The sequence below is a fragment of the Lepisosteus platostomus genome, chromosome 3 (assembly GCF_059453375.1).
Source record: "Lepisosteus platostomus isolate fLepPlt1 chromosome 3, fLepPlt1.hap1, whole genome shotgun sequence".
Classification (NCBI taxonomy): Eukaryota; Metazoa; Chordata; class Actinopteri; order Semionotiformes; family Lepisosteidae; genus Lepisosteus; species Lepisosteus platostomus.
Genome location: NC_142613.1, coordinates 77,487,494 through 77,501,104, shown reverse-complemented (window position 1 = coordinate 77,501,104; position 13,611 = coordinate 77,487,494). Strand labels below are relative to the sequence as shown.

At 36.2% G+C, this 13,611-nt stretch overlaps 1 protein-coding gene across 6 annotated transcripts in view; it reads right to left on the bottom strand.

The window, feature by feature from the left end:
* Positions 1-431: 431 nt before the first annotated feature.
* l3mbtl3 (L3MBTL histone methyl-lysine binding protein 3) overlaps positions 432-13,611 on the bottom strand; it is a 62,390-nt gene continuing 49,210 nt past the window's right edge. For 5 of the 6 annotated variants that reach the window (XM_088626896.1, XM_088626893.1, XM_088626898.1 and 2 more), the window contains 3 exons: positions 11,695-11,858; positions 9,842-9,904; positions 432-1,747 (listed from right to left, as the gene is read on the bottom strand). In XM_088626896.1, the coding sequence (XP_088483022.1) occupies positions 1,607-1,747; positions 9,842-9,904; positions 11,695-11,858 (368 nt within the window). In that variant the 3' untranslated portion in view covers positions 432-1,606. Of the gene's footprint in view, positions 1,748-9,841; positions 9,905-11,694; positions 11,859-13,611 lie in introns of those variants that run through there. The other variant, XM_088626899.1, reaches the window with a different exon arrangement.

Sequence of the window (13,611 nt, the reverse complement as noted above, 5' to 3'; positions counted from 1 at the left end):
TTGTATTCTAAAATAAATCAGAATGTCAACAAATATGATAATTAACTGAGTGTTTTACTGTATCAACCAATTAATAATCCACCAAGTCTTATATAATGTAAATACTTATATATCCATTAAAGAAACAAATAATCAAACTTAAATATACAAAGAATTGGGAAACGTTTAAAAAACACCAAGTAAACAACGGCACATTTCAAATTTTAAGAATACTGTAAGAGTCAATGGGCGACAAAACACAATTAAGTCATTAAAATCCATCCATTTTATAACCTTTCTTCCAATTCAGGGTCGTGGGGGAGCTGAATCCTATATTTAAGTACATAATGGATAAAAAAAATAAAACACTATATATATATTTTTTTATTTTATTTTATTGTCCATAAATGACATGTTGAGAGTGTTTCCTTCAAAATAATGACAAAAGGCTCTTCCATGTTTCTATTAACATTTTCTATGCAGCTCATCCCCATTTCTGATTAGCACAACAGTGGTATCATTAAATAAATAAATAACGGTAAAAGAGTACAAAAGATAAGATTCTGAATACACTGCTTTTGTTCACTGCAGACCTTACTAATAAATTGCTTTTCTTACAATTGAATACAGTCTATCAATACCTCTGAAGAGGACTGTCATACTTATTATACATGGGCTCCATCTGTATTATACTGTACATTGACAGAGCAATGTCAAAATGTCAGGTGTTCCTATCTATACTACCAATTCATATAGTATCAAAAGCCAATAGTGCACATATAATGTTTCATCACAATATTTCTAATTGTGAAAACTGCCCAATCCACCCAATGACATTTTGTTTTATGCATTTTAATATTTTTCCATGTTTTGTGAAATTTTCAACTAGCCATTCGAAAACTCAAAAAGCTCAGAGAAAATCATATCTAAAATGCGACAAAAGAGGTGATGATCATTAAAATGCATCAGACCATTTCCATGAATTTCATTAAAACATTTTCTGCCTTTATGATTAGAAAATACATTCAGACTTTGTGAAAATCTCTTCTAAGCATTCAAGGGTGCCACCAGGGGGTACTTTTCAAAAGCCAGTGTGTCTTAAAACCATTTAACGAAACAAGAAAACTGTAGCCTAAAAATATACATCATGACGCTGAAACATCTGTAGTAAAATCATGGCAGCATTTTCATCTAAAATTTGATAATGGTGTATGATATTTACTGTAAAAGGTACACCAAATACTGTATGTCAGAGGAGGTCACTGGTCAGGTTTATCAGGACCAGAATCTAATCTTGTCATTTTCTTATTTTCTATAAACAAAGGACACAGTCATCCTTCAGCTGAAAAAACATTCATGTGTGATTTTGTGGAATCAACACTTCCACTTCCAGAATCCGAAAAACTGTACATTTGAAAGGCAAGACAAAGTCAGATGATGATCCTTAGTGTACAAATATGGCAGACAGAAGAGCTTGGAGGCTTTCATAAAAGCTTCTGTGCAATTCCCTTGAGTTTATGTGCATTCAGTTTGCATGGAATTCATTTTCATCAGAGAAGAGTCTTTGTGCTTCAGCTCAATCGGAACCCTCACAGGAGATGCACAAGTGCAAAAAGGGTTTCTGCAGTTAAAGCTCATTGTAGGAATTCTCTGCAGTTTTGAACATCAGAATAGAGTTGTAGATTTTCAAGGCAGGTCCGAGTTTAATGCTCAGTATCTTCACCAGGTCCACCTGTGTGAGCAGTAGAAAGGCCTCACCATCAATTTGCTGAGGGAAAGATGAGAAGGCAGTTAAGATAAAACAAACAAGCCCAGTTGGATCAGTGTGTACTGAGACATTCAACTTTCAGCACATGGATAATTATACCATATTCATGTTACAATTTCTGCAGAATCTAAAAATAGCTCCTACATATCCACAATGACTGGGATGTACAATATAATCATTTCCTTTCAAGAGCTGCCCTGAAATGCACATAAAGACTTTTTCTTTAGCAGATTTGTAGTGTTATTTTTAATGTATTAATTTTAGTAAAACACATGCCCTTAATTTCTACAGTCGTTTAGTTCTGCCTCTTAATGGATAAAAAAATACAAGACTACAGCACAAGTTATTGTTCTCTATTCATTTTACATCTCTTCAACAAGTTGCACTATATCAGTATCACATTTAAATTTCCACAGTACTGCTAACTGTCACATCAGCAGAGTGAAACTCATCAGAACATTTCAATATGATTACAATGACATGTAGTAGATCTCATGCAGTATAGAGCAATCCACTGTGCATTAGGCCCTAGAAATGTCTCCTATATTTTTGTCTCTTTCCCTTCCCTTATCCACCTCTTTCTGTTGTCACCCAGCAGCCCGTTCTGCTCTGTCTGAAATTCAGACCACATTGTGTCCAATCTTTTCGGTCATGGCCCTTGATTGCATTGCACCCACACTGTGGTCCCCAATCCTCCAGGTGTACAGGCTGCAGCTCAGACCACAAAGCCTATGGGTTCCCCTCTCTGCCGGCATCCTACATGGTACTGTGTCGGCCCCTATCATTCTGCTCCACCCACGGCCTCAGCCCACCTGCCCAGTGTCCTTGATACCTGTCTATGGAAGAAATGCAGCATCCTGTCTTCACAAAATGTCTCCATTTCCCCTTTTGGATTTCTCACATTCTTTCTATACTGTGGAAGTCAACATCCAGATACACTAACTCCTCCCTGTTTCAGCAACCCCTTTGTCAGCCTTGCCCCCTATTCTGGAGAGCAATGCACACAAACTGTCCACTCTCACACTTTGGCTTGGAAATGTTGCTAAGGCTTCCACTGGATCATTTACAGTATATCCTCTTTTCATCATTTGATCTACTACATCTTCCTTCTTATTCTGTTTCATCATTACTTTGAAACATACTTTCCATCAGCATTATGGGGTCCCAATAACTTCTTTTGGGGGCTCTGACAGTCAGGTTAGATAAGCAAATAAAGCAAACAAGTTCAAATCCATTACTATTTACTCCATCTTAAGTAGGGTTTGACTGAATTAGAAAAAGCTAAATGTGATTGGAATGCTTTCCAAGGATATTTATCAGAAAACCTTTCAATGTATAAATATAGGAGTTGGCAGGCATTGTCATGGCACGTTGTCATGTGAATGGATTTTCAGACATGCAATGGTCAGGACAAGTGCCAATTCTTACTCTACAAGCACAAGGTATCTTTCTTGGCTTAGTATGATGCACCAAGAAGGTTGACTTTTGACCCTATCTGTTAGGCATTATGCTAATGACCCATTCTGAACTTTATTTCGGCATAATTTTGTATTGGATTTTTTTATAGCAAGCATGTTGTATGCTGTGCAAGGTATTTATTCAAACTCCATCCTACTACACTGCACTGCCTGTAAAAAAGAAATGCACTGTAAAAATCAGAAATAGGGCTTATTGGGAACATACAGCAATAGTATTTTGTGAATGTCTACCAAGATGTTCGGCAAGCTGTTATGCATTGTTCATAAAGCGTGACTATTAAAATGCCACAGAGAAATGACACCACAATCTGTGCGGTTATTCACATAACAAGGACAGTAACTGAGATAAAACCATCAGGGACAGACAGGAGAGCACTTAACAACATGCTGGCTCGATGTGTAGGAAATAAAATGACAATCAAGTCCAAGTCCTTACTACTGCAAGGAAAAGCACCACAAAAGGAACATATTTATGATGTTATTTTTTTTACAATACTGTCCAAGAAGACTGACGATTTTAAGAGAAACCTGGCACAATGACCCTCATTAGAACCATTTTATCCATTTCACCACTTTTAAACTGCTTTACACTTAAAATAATCCTTCTCACTGTGGAATGCAAGGAAAAGATGAATTAATGAATTACTGTTATTATGAGATACCCACAGCAGGTTGCATCCCAGCTGTTAAAAATGACAGCTGCTGTTGTTCCAGTCCCATTGTTAGGAACTATCCCCTTTTAAAACTGACAGATTCTTTTTCTTTAAGGTTTTACATACGTTTAAATTGGTTACAGGCCTTTAAAAATGTTGTCTTTTTTGGTCTTAATTAAAGTTGCAATGCAGCGCTGAAATAATCCTGAAGAGCAGGGGATTCATGATTTGCCTGCAGGCTGTGAGTGACATTCAAACAAGATTCTGTTTCAAAGCAAATAGAAAGAAACCTTGATTCATACCGTAAGCTCAAACATAGCTTTTAGGTTCTAAGCAAATAATTTCAGGGTTAAATATATTTAATTTTAAAGCTGATCACTTGGATACCAAATTGGTTGTTTATATCACTTCTATGATCTGTTGATCATTTATTCCTCTACAAAAGTAGTATCATCCCATCGTTCAGGAATTTAACTTTCTTTAAATATCTCTTAAGTTAGGATTGTTTAAAATGCACAGAGATAACAGTTTTGCAACAAATAAGCAAAGAAAGGATGAAGACACTCTTATTGTAATAAAAACGTATCTGCTCCAAAGCTAACTTTAAACAACACTGCACATGCTAGAGTGAATATTTTATAATCCACATTTAACGAAGATACAGGCATCCAACTATTGAGAGTGCATCTGCATTGGGTTTCGGAATTAGAGTTATAAGGCCTTGTTTTAATTGGAGCTCTAATTTACCATCTTATTGAACCTTCATTAAATATGTCAAATAATGGATCTTTAATTAGGTTTAGAGATTTTCCCAAAAGTGGAAATAAAATTGTACCATTAGACCAAAACTGGAAATAAAATTTTACCATTAGATAGATATAACATATTAGAGCTTAATTTAGGAAAACAATGATTTATACCATATTATGTACAATCAGCTTACATATTCAGAGATTTACTCTGGGTTATTACAAATTGCATAATTAATTTTGAGAGGAGATATCAAGATTGTGTTTTGGTTGTTGTATTTGATCTAAATGGCTAGAGGAAGGGGAAATATTTACGCACCTTTGGGTAATATCTAATGTAATCTAATTATATTTTAGTCAAAATAATTTCTTTATTAAATAGTGAATAATAGTTTATTATAATTAAATAGTTTATGCAATTTATTCAGAACTTCCCATTCTTTGTTCTTTGCTTTACTGATAAGTTAATTTACTGGGTTACAACATAAATACACCAATCTTTCTAAATCACCAATGCTTTTATCATTAAAAACGTCACCTGCTAATTTCAATATGGTCATTAAAATTTGCATAAGTTCCAAGTAAAACATTTTATTTTGCTTGTCTTTGAAAACCACTAAACAAAAAATCAATTCATTTAAGATTGGATAAAAATGCACATATACTGTATATGAATTCCTGTTCGTATATCACAAAATACCTGTAGAAACAAGATATACTGTAAATCTATCTGTGATTAAAAAAAGTTTAATTTCTCATCAAATAATGTACAGATAGTTCTAATAGTACATGTTTTTGGTTTAATGTGCTTTGTACTGTATACAGTATATATACCATTGCTTAATTTAAGTTAAATAAGTTCTCAGTTTAACACACTTGGTCATGGTCAGCACCAGGCAAACCAATGGGAGTGTATGAGATAATATAAGCATTTAATTGCACTTGTGCATATGACAAATAAACCGAACTGAATTTTGTTTATGCTAGGAGATGAGGAGCATCTCTTGAGTGACACACAGGCAGATGGGCAATCTCAGTCTCAGAGTTCTTCCAGTTCTCCCATGGTTTCACACTTGCTAAATTAGTCAATGCAACATCTTTGACTTAAGGCTGTAACACATGCTTTGTTACAGGGTTGCCCTTATGAGAGTAAAACCTGTCCCTAAATGTTTAGTAAAATTATCCTTTTGGACTTGTGGAGTAGATCTTATTCACAAAGGTGATTTCAAGGCTGGCTTCCATTTAGAGGATTAAGCCTTCCCAGCCTGAAAGGGCGTTGGATGTCGTCCTGTATAATTCTTAGAGAAGAAGGAATCTCATTTGTGGAGCTGACTTCAATAACTTAAATAATTAACCAACTGCTCCTTCTGAGTCTGAATGCAAATGTTCATTCAGAATGAATGTAATGCAATAGAAAAGGAACACTTTTATATTGGTGCACTAGATCCAGACACTTGTGTTTTAGTATCATTCCCACATGGGTTATCCCTTCTCCCCAATTCCTCACATGGGGATTCCTGGAGAACAATCCTCTTGCTAACTTTTAAGCAGGACATCTGGTGACTTTTAAGGAGAGCTGCAGCGCTCTTTTTTAGCCACCTTATCACAGATTATACTGTATAAAATCGAAAATAAAATTAATTAAGCATTAAAGTAAATCTACAGAGTGAAAAAAATCTTAGACTTCAGAAATGAAATGTCCTAACTTAATCATTTTAAAACATAGATGACAAGTTTTAACATTAAATAAACTTAAATAAAATATCTACACTTTCTAAACTGTTAAAAACCCTAAATATAGTTCAACTCCCTCCACTTTTTCCTTCAATTTTTACATCGAATTCTGAAACGGAAACACACAATTGTATGAATATATTAGATTAATTAATGAGTGTAACTGTTTTTATGTGACTATCCCTCTGATTGGGAGTGAACCAGAAATGCTTTATCACCTGTTTACAGGTGTTTTTATTGGGAATTATTTTTAGTGTACAGTATGTTGTATGAGGCTTTATCAGGAGCATGTCTGCCATGTAAATTAAACACCATCTGTAAGTCAGAAGTAGAGAGTGGAAGGAGAGATTGAAAACACATTGTGCAAGCGAGTAGGCTAGAAACAGGACTTCTCTACATAGGTAAGTGGAAATGGCCAATGGCTTTACCTCCTATGAACTTTTATTAAAACACCAGAACTGAAACCCAAGCACCATGAACTCAACCATGACTAGATTAATGTCAATCCATTGTGACTGACCATTTCTGTTAGCACTAATTTTAATACCCCTAATATTCAGTGAATCAATGAGAATTTTACTCAAATGTAAAATCCATTGGTCAGTAGAACAAAAAATTAAATAAAAAGATATGATGATACAAAAAAATTACCTTTTGAACACCCTCAGTAAAGGAAAACTGGATTACAGAATAAGAGGCATTGTGTCATGGCTTTGATGTTTTTTTAAATGAACACCTCACATTCCAATATTAAAGGATAAAAACACAAATGCTTTATGTTACGTTATTCAAACCAGCATTTTTGATTATTAAGTGTTCTTCTTTCACTGATCATTTTGAAAGGGCTGCATAACAACATTTTCATTCCTTCTTTACTCAATGTTTCCCACTTCTTTCCTGCACCATTGTCCTCAGGAAAGAGACCCCTAGTGATATGTGGATGATTATCCTTCAAAGAAATCACTATTCTTGTCCTCTCAAGTTCTCGGTAGAAGCTCATGGAAAATTGCACAAATGATCGGGCAAGGTTTGTAGTATTCACTTATTTTGCCAAAGTAGTGAACAGTGTCCTTCATTTTCTGGTTTCTTTACATCACTTAATCTCAAATTCTATGTTTTTGTAACAATTAGCCTCCAATATTGACATCAACCGATGCATTTTTAACATCTGTTTCAGTAACAGACACTTTTTAAGGCAGAAAGTGTTTATCACTGAAACAGATATTAAAAATGAGGCCACCTTCTCACACTCTGTGCATTTTGGAATGGTATATCTCACAGAGCGTCGGGGGAAGATATTTCACTAGCCGGTTGCTCACTGTGCATCATGTTGTTTGTGGAGGACTTTTGCACTGAGGAAATGAAACAGGTATTTAAAGCTCCTCTTCTAGTTCGCTGAAGGTAAGGGCTTTCAGTTACAATACTTGAATTCTTCATTGACTGTCTTTTTCATCTGTGTGTTGTACATAACCGCTTGAGCCACTGAGCGTTTTTTCATGGCATTACTGTTATCCACTGGTAATGTAATGAAATAACTTCACTGTTGTCATTTATAAAGTGACTACCATTACCATTTTAGAATTAGGTTTGGATATTTTTAATTTGTAAAATAAGGTTAAAGCTGTAAAAGACACAAAAATCTCAGTCTCTCCTGTAGATAATCACATTAACATCAATGAGGGGGGGTGTTCTACCCTGTCTGGGTATCAGAAGGATGGTGTGACCTTCTGTAACAGGCTTTCTCCCGGTAACACTAGCATCTCCAGTGATCTCCAGAAATACAGTATGCTCCAGCTCCTCCTTGAGCATAGCAATCACTTCAGCAAGAATGAATTGAGCAAGTCTTTGGAGATCATGTTTACGCAGACAGTAACAAGAAACGTGACTCTGATTCCAACTAGGCGAGATATTTCAAAGTTCTTCTTTGAATGAGAAGGAAGAACTTAAACTGTGCACTTTCACGCTGAATAACACTACGATTTAAATAATTAGATAATTCTTCATTAATTTGTAAATTATTAACCAGTAGTGACACAGAGGTCTACATTTAATTAGGGTTAAAGAAAGTATTCACCAAAATCCACCAGATTTCATGGACAATTAATTCTGATGGCTAAAGTAACAAATACTATACTCATTTTCAGACTGACATACAGTAATTACATGTTCTGGCAGTAAAACTTGGGAGAATACAGCACCATCTCCTTCATCACTTCCACTCCATGGAAACCTCTCTTTGGAGAAAAGGGGATTTGGGCTTTCATTATATCAGCTGCCAATTCTCTTGTCTGCTAGCATTCAACTGCATTTGGCAGCCAAGCACCTTAATTAATTTAATTTTCTTTTTTTTTCAAGAGCACAGTGACTAGCCACTTCACAAAGGAATGAAGGAATGACAAATAATTATATTGTGTAGAGAAACAAGAAGCCATGCTTTCCTGAGATTCAACTCTCTGCTGTGCTGTCCAGATTTTCTATCATTTGTAACAATGTATCAGTGTTAAATCGGATAATTATATATTTTCTGTTATGAGAATATGGATATTTTCTAAGAAGGTAAACTGTACTAATTACAGTGTACATTCATAAAGAAACAGTGTAGGGATTTTTCTGCAAGGGCAGAGAGCAACTCAAGGAAAAATAAGAAATTAGAAGATTCTGCTGCATCGAGCATAAGAGGCAAAAAGTCAGAAATAGGAGGTGGGCACTGATTCAGGTCAGAGTGAAGACAGTAGTCAGTACTATCCATCATGGCAGATGCATAACTTTCAGTGTGGTAAGGAAAACTAAAAGGTAAGTCACCACACAGAGCTGCATTACTGTTGTGCTCTTGTGACCGTCGCGGGTCCGTGCGGTGTCGTGCCCCCCGCCGCCCGTTCCGTCCCCACACCTGGGGCTCAAACCCGGGTCTCTGGCGTAACGCAACAGGGAGCCAACCGCGTGAGCTAAAGGAGACCTCCCCCAGCCCAGGCAGCTGAGGTCCCTGCTACGCGCAGTGAGGGCGATGACGTCACCACACTAGCTCCGCTACACTCTCTTGCTGAACGAGTCAGTTTTGATATTCTGGTTTTCTGATTCTCCTTTTCAAAATATAATTTATAATAATTCTGCAGAAAAGGTAAAGATGGCAGATGGGAGACCACCGAATAATAAAACTATCCTCAGTATAGTATACACTAACAATGTCTATTTCCACTTAGACCTTCATTTAGACTTCACAGAGAAACCATATTGTACACTTTCCAACTAAACAACAGTGCAACATATGTTTTCAACTCCACACTTTCATTTTAGACATTCCTCTCCATGATATTCCTCACAGGCCCTGTTTTGTGCATATTACTTACAAAAAATCCAAAAACAATCAGAGAAAAAAAAACTATTGGCCTTATCACTTAACTATCAACAATCACTTAGCATATTTATAATCAACAGCTCAACCAATGATTTTCCATTCCAATATAGAAATAAGGAACTTACCTCTTCTCTGAATGTTTTCACTTGCTCTTTACAGCCAGGTAGTCCCTGGATGAATTCGGTGACCTAATTAAAAATAATTACATATACAGTTTGCATGATTAGAAAATGCATGCTAACTGATGCAGCAGTATTTGCCAGTGGGTCATTCCATGTTAATTCAAACAGAGCTCTCCACCACTAGATTTTGTTTATATTTTGTACAGTAGAAGATGGGAAAATAATGAAAAAACTAGGTCAAAGGTTTAAGCTCAATAATAAAGATCTGTGCAATATACAACTGGCTGTGCGTACTACTGTACTCCGCATACATCTCCTTTTGAATCTGAACATTTAGATAAGTATTCAAATACTATTTAAGTTAAAAAAAAAAACTGTGGATGATTTTTTTCCGCAAGGAAGAAAATGAATCCACAGTGATGACTGACACTGAAGTGGTCACATGTCATTTCCTACAGTATGTCTGTCATTGCCTAGTAAATTAAAACAGATTATTGTAAGAAATATGATTTAAATAATACATCTACAAAATCACGTAAAACAAAGAAATACAGTACCAGTGAGCACACAGTTCTGAGGACTAAGTGTCTCCTATTATAGTACGCACATCTGAAGATGCATAAACCTACACAGGAAGTCCCTCACACCTTCTGTTTGCAAAGTACAGGTATCTTTAAATATTTATGTTTGAAAATGTTCTTTACTGTACAGTATATGTGTAGTTGTCCATAAAATAAGTAGGGCTAATTTATTCAAATCTGTTCATAAACTTCTAGTGTGGATCTGAATTTCTCACATTTCATTTTCGGATTCTTGCTACTCAAACATCTCATGTATTGTCCTTTTATTAAGAGCTGTGAATCCTTTAAGGCTTGTTATTTCAATTTTCCCCAACTATACAGAAATACTGAAGTGGTGCTAAACATTTTGGATGAATTTCACAGAAGATTTACCTGGCTATCTATACTGAAGAATGCAGGCCTATAGACTGACATTCTAAATATCATTTTTTTATCTACAAAATGACTACAAAATCACACTCATTTCAAGTATGGCTATATTCCTGCACATACTCCTCACACTATCAAATCTTTAACACTGGGTATAAATATTTGCCTTGTTTCAAAAGTGACCCAAGGCCTTTGCACTGTGGGAGGAATCCAGAGCACCCGGAGGAAACCCATGTGAACATGAACATGAGAGAGCATACAGACTCCACACAGACAGCACCCCAGGTCTGGAATTGAACCCGGGGCCCCAGTGCTGCTAAACACTGTGCCACTGTGCCATCACTCTGTCTTCCACTACACAAAATACAAGCAAATTTAAAATCTTGAGGTGCAGATTTTTCAGAATTTTTGCTGATTTGGCACAGAATGACCACCGTATGCCAGAAAATGAAAACTGTGAACACAAGAAAACAAACATTGAAATGTGTTTCATAATTCAACGTACAAAATATGTTTCTTGTGAATGAAAATCTCATGTGAATAAAAATCACCTGCACTGACAGAATCCTACAGTATAACCCAGAAGTGATAAAATGATGAAAATATTCAGTTTTAATGTGTGGTTAATGATAAATTACTGACATGTTGGTATTACAAACATATAACTTACATGTTGGTTTTCAACTCAAACTGTTTCCATAAAAACGGTATTTCAGACATTGCATTTAAATATATGATAGTTATATGTACATACAGATAATGACGTAAATGTTGTAAATACATTTGAAAAAAATACGTATTTCATTCAAATAAAGAACATAATGGTAAACGTTAACTGTTTTCATAACAATATATCTGCAAAAGACCACCTTGTCAAAACGAACGTAGGAACGTGAAATAAAGTACCTCTTCAACAGTCCATCCAGCCACTTTACTGGCGGTTATTCCTGCCACACTGGGCAGCAGCTTGCTGTGCTGTTCCCAGCACAGGGGCAGGCTGGGGATGGGCGATGTGGAGGGCATGAACACAGACTGATGTAGAGCCTGCTGCAGGGTGAGCTCTTCACTTTCTGGAAAAACCAAACATACAGACCATTTATTGTTCCAATACAAAACAATATCTCACAAGACACCCGGTTTCCTTTCAGCTCTGGTAAAAACAACACTAAAGTTAAAGTTATCTGCAATGACAAGATCAGTGTTCAATCAGATACAAGATCTGAAAACTCTGTATGTGGCAATACTTTTAGCTGCCAACTGTTTTTGCTTCCCTAAGAAGAAAAAAGATTTAATCAAGATAATAGCTCCAATCAAAGGGCTTAAACAACCAAATTAATTAAGACTGCAGTTGAAATGAAAAGAAGACACAGCGTGTTGAAGCCCAGGATTGAGAAATTATGGATGCTACAGTACAATTTATTTGAACGACCTATTTAAGTACTTGCATACCTCCCTTCTACCCTGAAGGCAGGAGAGATTTAAAACCGTGAGTGTCATACCTTTGAAATAAAAAATATATTCTTTGGTCATTGTACGAGAATTACCTATGACACTAATATGTACTTTGAAGTAGTTCAGGTGGGTAGCTGCGTCAGCATGCGTAGGATGCAAAGGAACAAGAAAAGGTTAATTCCGTGCTGAAAAGAGAAGAAGAGCTACTTTCTTCTCGTTTCAGCATGGAATAAACCTATTACTTGCTCCTAATTTAAAGTCATCTGAGGCCCCATATACTGCAATTCCAAGGCTATTGTCGTCTAAAGTAGATGGAAGGTCACTGTAGATCACCAGTGTAATGACTGCATTCCTTACATTGGCAAATGTAATGGCTTCATATGAATACACAGTATGAATAATAGTTAATGTCCACTGATCAGCTCATGGGACTGAAGACTGTCTAAACTACGTTATGATTAAGATGGTAAACTTTGTGCTTCTGTGTTTGTTTACTGCATGGTGAACCTCAAGTGAATAAGCATGAATATAACTTTAGAAAGGAAAGGGGGTAAGAGGACTAGCTTGTGGAGGAGACAGACGTTAAATCAGTGGGAAGTTGCAGACACAGCAGTAGTGGTCACTTGGACACAGACACCAGTGACTGTGGAGCAAATATGTACTTTGCAAGTTATACATAGTGGAATTGGGTTTATTGTAATAAAAGGAAGAATATCCAGGTTTGTTGTATTGAAATTGGAAGTGGAACGAGACTTAAAAAGTGGAGAAAGAGCAAAGGGAACTATCTTTTGCAATTACTATAATCTATAATCTATAGTGTCAATGGGAAACACTAGTATAAATGAAATCATGAAGTCTATATAGAGCCAAAGAGGAAGCAAAGATAGAAGAGACAGGATTAAACCAAACAGTGACCACAAAACCTTCATCCCCCCAATTTTCAATAACTGCTTAGTCCAACAGAAGATTGAGATGAGAAGGAGCCTAAACTGGCAGAGTGTAAGGCAGGATACACCATGGACAGGATGCCAGTCCTTCGCAAGTCAAACATACTGTACAAACCTATGCACTCACATATACACCAATACAGTACTGTAAGGTGACAACGTAGAGATGACAATTAACCTAGACCCGATGTCTGTGGACTGTGGAAGGAAAGAGGCGTACCTAGTGGATTTCCAAAAGACTATGGGGAAAACATGCAAGTTTAACCTGAGTATCCAAATCCCATATCATATTTTACTGTACATCTAATTGGGGCAAACTATTTCAATCATGTTCACTGGATGTATTCATACGGAACTGGAGGTAGTGTGTATGAAACACTTCAGATTTGTCCATTTCTGAGTATGTGTGGTGGTCTTTTTATAG